The following is an 8,507-nucleotide window of genomic DNA, read 5'->3' as shown; positions in this document are numbered from 1 at the left end:
ACATTATTGTAAGAGACTTTAATTAGTAGTTATTGAATTTGAATATACGAACTTTAAATGCTGTTGTATATATTTCTTAGTATAATATTTGTAGTTCTGAATCATTCTTAGTCATGTAAATACTTATTTTTATTGTGAATATTTCCATATATTCTCTAGTTATTGAATTGTTCTAATGTATATATATATACAACTAGTTTAGTTTGAAAATTTTCATGAGTGAATCTTTAACTAGTTGCTTAGTTTTGTGTTACAATGACTGATAAAGATAAAACGGGAACTGAAACTGAAATTCATAAAATTGGCCTTCGCTTACCTGGATTTTGGATTGATAATCCAAGTCTATATTTTACGCAGATTGAGGCTAATTTTAAATTATCAGGGATTACTTCTGAATCTACTATGTATTGCTGTTTAATCTCTGTTCTTGATCAGAATATTATGCAAGTAATTGCGGACTTGGTCAGAAACCCAAATTTGGAAAAGCCTTACACTGCCGTTAAGGATAGACTTATTGCAGAATTTTCCTTGTCCGAGAGTAAAAGAATTCAAACTTTACTTCAGGACCTTGCATTGGGGGATTCTAAGCCGTCTGCCTTGTTGCGACATATGCGAGAATTAGCAGGATCTAATTTTTCAAATGAGGTTATTAAATCTATTTGGCTATCTCATTTACCCTCATCTATTCAGTCTATTTTAAGTGTTAGTACGGAAGGTTTAGACACTTTGTCAACTTTGGCAGATAAGGTTTCTGAAGTAACTAGTTTTTCTGCAACTTCGAGTTGTTATGAAGTTGTAAATAGAGATTCACTTATGGAAAAAATAGCTCAAATGTCTACGGATTTGACAGGTTGAAACCAGCGTATTTGCCAGTGGACGAGCCCCATACTTTATTCCACGATGATTCTCCTTGCAAGTCTGACCTTTCTTCAACTACAACTACCGAGTCTCCTTTGCCAGAAAAGGTACCGGACCCAAAGAAGTACGTTACTTGGTATGGTAGAAGAGTTCGTTTCAGAATCTGACGACTATGAAACTCCGGTGGGGAGTGATGTGGCGCCAGGCGTGGTGCGTAGGCGCCAAAAGAATCAACGGGATTACAAACACACGATCGGCAACCTTGGAACTGCCCCAGTATTTAAGAAGCTTCGAACTTTACTCAGTCTCTATCCCACACAGTCTTACTTAATTTTTATGTTTCTGTTTTTAGCTTGTTATGTTCAGTTGTTAAATAAATGTTTAAGTTTATTGTTGTCATAGTTGTCTTCAACTTAATATGAGAGGGTTCCTCCCCCTCAATGCTAATTCTCATAAGCTTTAGTTTTTAACTACTAAATAGGAATAAATTATGTAACTAACTTATTTAATTTTAAATCTGCACAGAGTTTTAGTTTAAACTCAGATTTATTTTGACTTGAGATTTTATCTTGTTTATATTTGTCAACATCATCATTAATTAGTTTTTAACTATAGTTTTATGCATTAATTATTTGAGAAAATTAAGTTACCTTATTATTAGATAATAAGGTATCTATTATCTAATAATAATATTAGATTATTTCTTAACGTTAGTAATGTAGTGCTATATTAATGTGTAGTGTTATCATAGTACAGTGTAGGGGTATGTTAAAAGGGTCAATATTATGTTTAGTTTCCAGAATTTTAATATATAGAATAGCTAAATTATTTTAGAATTTTAAATTTCTAATTTTCATTTTAAAATGGAGAGGAACAATTTTTTTTAGGTGTTATATATGAATTTATCTTAAAATCTCAGATTCCTATTTTATTCGATAAGAAAGTGCAACATGAATTTTTTTAGAATTCTTTAAAACATACTTATCCCATACATAAACTTTTATTTAACATTCATATTTATTAATCTATGTATTCACATAGATGTTTAAATTTTACTTATTTAATAATATTAATTTCGCATGCATTTCAAATAAATATAATTCAAATTTTTAAGAAATTTTTTAATTTAGAAACTTAATTCTTTAATGTATGTATGCATATTTAGTTATACAGCTTTTATTTTGGCAAATGTTACGGTTATCACCTTTTATAGAATAAAATTGGCATTTGACAGTCTAAATCAAAATTTTTTAAATTACCTTCATAGTAATATTCTATTTGTTGCAGTGAACGTAACATTCAAGTCATCCATATTTATTTCATAATTTGGTTGTAAATATGTTTTAAGACCTGTCAACTCTTTTGTTTATATAATTTTTTTTTTTTTTTTACTTCCTATCATTTTAGTAAATTTATCAATTAATTTGAGCTATTTTAAAAACGTGTATCTAAAATGCTTTATAATTTTCACTAATTTATCTGACTTTATTCATGCTTCTTACATAACTTTTTAATTTGTTTTAAAATTCTCATAATTATTTACAATTAATAAGTTGTCTCAATATTATAAAAAAAATTTATTTAATATAATATACATATTTTAAGAAAAATTAAACATAAATTCGAAATAACTTTTTCCAAATAATAAAATTCACAAATTTCCGATTTCCAGATTATAAATACAATTTATATGGTAAATATTAAATACAAATTCTCTCAATCATACATACAAAAAGTTTTCATAATCATTTGCAATTAATAAGCTATTCCAATTAATATCATAAAAAGAGATTAACGTAATATTAATATATGCAACACTTTTTCTTGCCATGTCAGTGGTTAAATTCGACTCTATATTAATATATTAATAATCATGCACGCCAACAAAGGAAAATGTTTTATTTGTATTCCTTTACTTCGAAATGTTATCAATGTAGAACAGATATATGGCGCCATCTATATTCTTTTAATGGAAAATCATCAAAGAATGTGTAAAATAATTATGTTACAATTATTCATAAAAAAAACTTTCTATGTGGTAAAACTAAATAATTATTAAACTCTTTCTGCAGTATATTTCACTAACTAATATTTTTCAATATTTAAATTTTCTTATCATAAGTATATTCCAAAAGAATTAAATTTCGTATAGGAGTGATTTAAAATGTTTATTTCAGTATTTTTCAAAAGTTTTTAAGCGCCATCTGTTAACTAATAATCAGTTTATTTTCAAACATTTATTATTTTCAATGCAGAACTTTCTTACGTTTGTAAAATAATGTATTAGACTTTATATAAAATTAATAATAGATATAGCGTAGAATGCTTTAAAAAATTATAATCATAATTTATTACTAACATGCTCGATAATAAACTCTGACTTTACAGACAAGATTATCGTGATCGTTAATATTTTCGTAACTTTCCTACCAAATCGAAAAAATAACTCCTTTTTGAAAAAATTTATTATTTTAAAAAAAAAGGATATCGATAAAACAGTTTTTCCTTTTTTGTTCATTATTATTAATTTACAATTAGCATCATTTTTTTATTATATAAAATAACCCGGGAACAATTAACTATATTTTATTGACCTAGAAATAAATATATATTTTCAACAATAAAGTATAGAATAATAAATGTACACTCGCAAAAAAATACAGATATCATCCAGTTCTTAAAGAGATTTAAGTTTATAAATACAGCGTTTTTGAAATCCTACTACTCGAAAAAACTATTGGATCAACTTCGCTCAAATTTTGTAGTTTGTCATTAGAGTTGCAATATGACAACAAAATGAATTAATTATTAGTTTTTATGGTGTAAAACATTTTCTACAATTTACAATCAAAAAACTTTTGTCCATTATTAGATAAAGTAATAAATAAATAAATATTTATTAGGTGGAATGATCTTTTAATGAATGAACTTTATATATGTGCGCAAAAAAAAAAAAAAAAAAAAAAAAAAGAATGTTCGATACGCAACGTTTAAAAACTTTAGATGCAGCGAAATATACAAAAAATAAAATTATTATTAAGCATCCCAAACTTTTGACCGTTCTCTTAACTAAACAATTAGAAACATATTTTTCACATAATAGTTAACCCCCACCCTGTCAAAATTACAAATCAGTCACAAAGAAAGTATATTTATACAGAGAACAACTGTTTTTCTCTGATTTAGTCTTTAATTCTCTGATTTTGTAACTTCAAATATAGTCTCCACAAATTAATTATCATATTTGAAGTCATCCTCTCAAAACATCTTAACTTGCAATCTTTTTTTTTATCATTTAGTAAGTACCGTCCTTAATAAACTCTGAATACCTGCAAAATTAATTTTGCGATTTTTCATGCATATTTCTACAACTTCAGTTTAAAATAAAATTAAGAAAATCAGATTAATTATTAAAAATAAAGGAAGCATTTCCTCTTTTGAAAAAAAAAAGAGATTCGTATCACATGTTTTAATTTAGCAATATGTACATCCAGTGAGCAATATAGAAAACGGGCTACCCTAAATAACTAATGATCGTTCTAGATATTTTTGGGATCCCAAAAATATGGGGGGGGGGGGTCGCAATCTAGGAAATGGTCCCAATCCCAATAGTTTGGTCAGGAGAGCGGTCCAAAGTTTTGACCCCTTAATGCGTATTTCGCTATATCTGCAGAACTTTTTATGCAAATTGAAAAATGTTTGAACTTAATTATAAAATTCGTCTATCCAAAGATAATGACATGCAAAAAGTAACTTTTATTATTTTTTTAATAATATTTATTATTTTTTAATATTTAGTAAATATTTATTAATTTTTTAATAATGGTTGAAAAAATTTTGAAATTTAAGATGTTCAGTTTTTTGTATCATTTTGAAGAATATAACTTTGCATGGCAAAATACAAAATTTGAGCGAAATCGGTCGAATAATTCCAAAGAAATCGAATTTTAAATATCTGACTTTTTTAAACTATACCAATCTTTGGAACGCTCTCCTGACCAAACTATTGGGACCATATTTCACAAACTGCAGCTATCCTCTATATTTTGGGGGTCGGAAATGTATGTTTATGTTATGTATGTTAAAAAGGTATGTTTATGCAGAAAAAGTATGTTTTTGTGTCTGATTTGGTAACTTAAAATATCGTCGGCACTTATTAATTTAAAAATATACCTCTTTATGAAAACCAACATGTTGGGAAAAAAATAATTGTTTCACGATTGTATTTTTTCTCAACCAGAAGATGCAGATCCTAATTTGTTTAGACACATTTCCTCCTTTCCTAAGTTAAAACTTTTTTCAACAAACTTTAATAAAATTACAATGTAATCTGCAAACCATGTGATGGTATAAAATAATTAGGTTTAAAATTTTAAAATACCTATAATATTGTAACTTTTTATGGAAATAAAATTAGTATATGGAAAATATAGAAATATATCTAACTTCTGTAAAATTAAAACTTCGCTTTAATTTACATTATTTAATTAATATTGTGTTTAATATTCTCTAAAGTGGATTATTATATTTTTGCCACAAACAGTATAAAATAATCACTGAAACTTTAATTAACATTTATTTTATTATTATAAGACATAAAAAGACTCTACAGCAAACAAGACAATACATATGTACACAAATTAAAATAATACCCTCTTTCTGTACAATTTTACACAAAAAGTTTATTTTCAATGTTGTCAAAAATTTTAAAACTTAATCTCCCCTCTGCCTAAACAGCCTGCTAAACAGGCAAACATAACAACATTGAACAAACAAGATCTCCCTATTATTTCACGATCAAAATCTTCAATCACCGATTGGTGATTCACTCCTTTTGTTCTATAATGACAAATGCCACTTTTAAATTTACAACTTGAATAAAACTTCTCATAAAATGTATAAAATTATCATTCAATTAATCAGAATCAATCCTCAGCTATGTGATTATATTAGCTTGTAATAAATCGTAATTAAGCATTAAATTATCATGTCACCATTACTATAATCAGATACTTTCACAGTACAAACTGACTTTCCGTAATAGAGAACGACTTAGGATAGAGAAGTTCGCATTGAGCTACGTGCTGATGAAACTACGGATACCATAAACAATAAACAACCATTGAATTATCATGACATTATTTGATACTTTTAAGGCACAAATTAAATATTCTGATGCGTTGGTAAGATTAGTAATCATTGAGTTACAATCTTGTGAAACTACATCATTAACTCATACCATAAGCAACCATTGAATTATCATTTCGTCATAGGTATTATTTGATACGTTTACGATTCAAATTAAGTATTTCGATACTTTCTAAGGTATTGAGAGTGTAATTCCCATTGAGCTACATACTGCTATTGAAGGTTGGTATTGCTATTGAACCCTAAAAAGTCATGTAAGAGAATTTTAGTTTTTCCTTGACGAAGCGATGGAGAAAAAAAATCAATGCCTGATGCAATTTTGAAATGTTTCACATAATCGCCTACCAACACCTCTCTGTTTTCTTCCTTATTATTTCCGATTTTTCCTCGCTTATGGGCTTTCTTTACCTTTGGTGCGTATTCCTTTTTGACAAGGAATCGTTCGGGAGCTCTTTACGGAACAGCTGGTAAATGCCACCTTTTACTTTATTCGACAGTCCTTATTGTGAAATTGTAAATTTTTGTTTTCATGAATGTTTCTTAAACAATCTCTTTTTTCGAAAGTATTATAATTCAATAGGATCATGAAATCGATCTGTTAAAGATTTTAGATCCTGATTAAAAACATAGGAAAACCTTGCTTTAATCATGGATGGTGTAATCTTTAATCAATCTATGATATCAATGGATGGTGAAGTATTAAGTTAAAAAAAATTAAGTTAAAAGATTAAATATTCAAGAAAATTTTTTAACCTGAAATAGCTCTGGATAACTAAAACCCCACTCCTTGATTTTTAATCAAAAATATTTTTAAAACAATCCAAAATAAATATTTCGACTTTAAATTTAAAAAAAAAAAAAACATAATAGCATCTAAAATACGTTTAATTTTGTTGCAAAAATCATGTTTTCTTTTCCTGTTATAAAATTTTATTATCTTCATCTTGAAACGAATGTAATTTCCAAAAGTCCTTTGAAAATTAAATCCTTAGAAAAGAATATAATTTGCACTTAAATGGAAAGGGAAATTCTTTGACAAAAAAAGTAATAAATAAATAAATTACTAAAATCTTACACCACATAAAGAGGCATTTTTCACGAAAGTACATTATAAATTTTAAGTATTCTAATTTTAGGGAAATTTTACGTCTCTTATAATTCTTTATATTTGAAACTAAAATTCTCTTTGGCTATTTTCATTTAAAAAGGAAATTAAATTTGAAAAATACGATAAACTATGAACTTTTAGTTGTTTTGCTAGATATCTTTTTGGCAATTATATTTTAAACTTTTCCATCGAAATGTCCAAGCAAGAGGCTGAACTACATCCCTGAGTAGAATAAATCAATCAACTGTAGTAATTCTGTAGTTGTGAATGGCAACTGGCCGTTTGCACTATTCCAAGCGATATGTATTTCCATCCCAGTAGCTTTTCCCATTAGTTGTTATGTTTCTAATAAAGGATTGAAAGTGGACAAGTAAATAAAATTACATCAGCTTAGACTTCTCTATTGTATCCTTCTGGTATCCAAGCTTTGTCAAAAAACGCAATTTTCTTTATCAGAAGTATGTAACTTAGTAAAAAATAAACTTATTAAAGCATTAAAGAGTTTTTAAAAAATAATAAATTGATTTAACTTGAATATTATAGTTTGACTATTTTTCATTATTCCATAATATGATTACCTTAAAACTATAACTAATCAGATATTAGCTTGTCATAAAACTGTCCAAACGGTAACTTATTGAATCAAATTCCATGCCTTTCTTACAATTTTTCATTGTTATTAAGCACTCTGCCCAACGAGGGTACATTCATTTATAATTTTACATAGATAATCCCTACGTAACATTATGCAAATAGAAAAAAAAATCATAAAATACTATTTTTAAGTAATAAAAGTATGGCAAATGTTGTCCAGGGACACTGGGTTTCTGGATAATACTGCCGAAAGTCTGTAAATATCAACAATAATCAATTTTTAACAGTATATCAGATGACACGTTATATATAGTTACATATATACAAAACTCTTATAAATAGAGAACCACTTAAATATATAATGGAAGCGAAAATAAAAATCATCCGTTATGATCATTTAGGCCCACTACTTATTTAAGCCTAGATTATATTTTTTTCATAAACTTTTAACTTTAGTGTCTTCATAGTCGGTAACTGGAAAGTTTGTATTTTGCAAGCTCTCGCGACCTTTAAAAGCCATCATTGCAGTAGAAATTCTCCAACTGTGCATTGCCAACATAACTGCAGTCACTGGGAATATTCTGTAGAAGAAAAAAAAGAAAGAAAAATTAATTTTAATAAAAAGTAAAAACGGGAAAGAAAATTTAGTAATAGTTTAAAGAAAAAACAATTTCTAACTTAACAAAATTCTTTAATTTCAAATTTCAGAAACATTTTTTAACTGAACACTAATTGTCTTTTGCTGTTCGCCCTCTGGGGGCTGTTGTTATACATTTAAACTGCCGCCTTTTATTTTATT

The 8,507-nt window shown here is 27.1% G+C and overlaps 2 protein-coding genes across 2 annotated transcripts in view; one reads left to right on the top strand and one right to left on the bottom strand.

Annotated features, from left to right (window-relative positions):
- The first annotated feature begins 255 nt into the window (after positions 1-255).
- Positions 256-855, top strand: LOC147810909 (uncharacterized). The gene has a single exon (XM_087162152.1). The coding sequence runs from the start codon at positions 256-258 to the stop codon at positions 853-855; it is 600 nt and encodes a 199-aa protein (XP_087018278.1).
- A 4,566-nt stretch (positions 856-5,421) lies between these two features.
- Positions 5,422-8,507, bottom strand: part of LOC107437685 (short-chain dehydrogenase/reductase family 16C member 6) — a 66,300-nt gene continuing 63,214 nt past the window's right edge. Inside the window, exon 4 of the mRNA XM_016049768.5 lies at positions 5,422-8,289. Coding sequence (XP_015905254.1) covers positions 8,145-8,289 — 145 coding nt within the window. The 3' untranslated portion in view covers positions 5,422-8,144. The remainder of the gene's footprint in view (positions 8,290-8,507) is intronic.

The sequence above is a fragment of the Parasteatoda tepidariorum genome, chromosome 4, assembly GCF_982258835.1.
Source record: "Parasteatoda tepidariorum strain Cologne lab strain chromosome 4, Ptep-v5.0, whole genome shotgun sequence".
Classification (NCBI taxonomy): domain Eukaryota; kingdom Metazoa; phylum Arthropoda; class Arachnida; order Araneae; family Theridiidae; genus Parasteatoda; species Parasteatoda tepidariorum.
The sequence above is the reverse complement of the archived record's forward strand: the minus strand, read 5'-3'. Positions and strand labels throughout refer to the sequence as shown.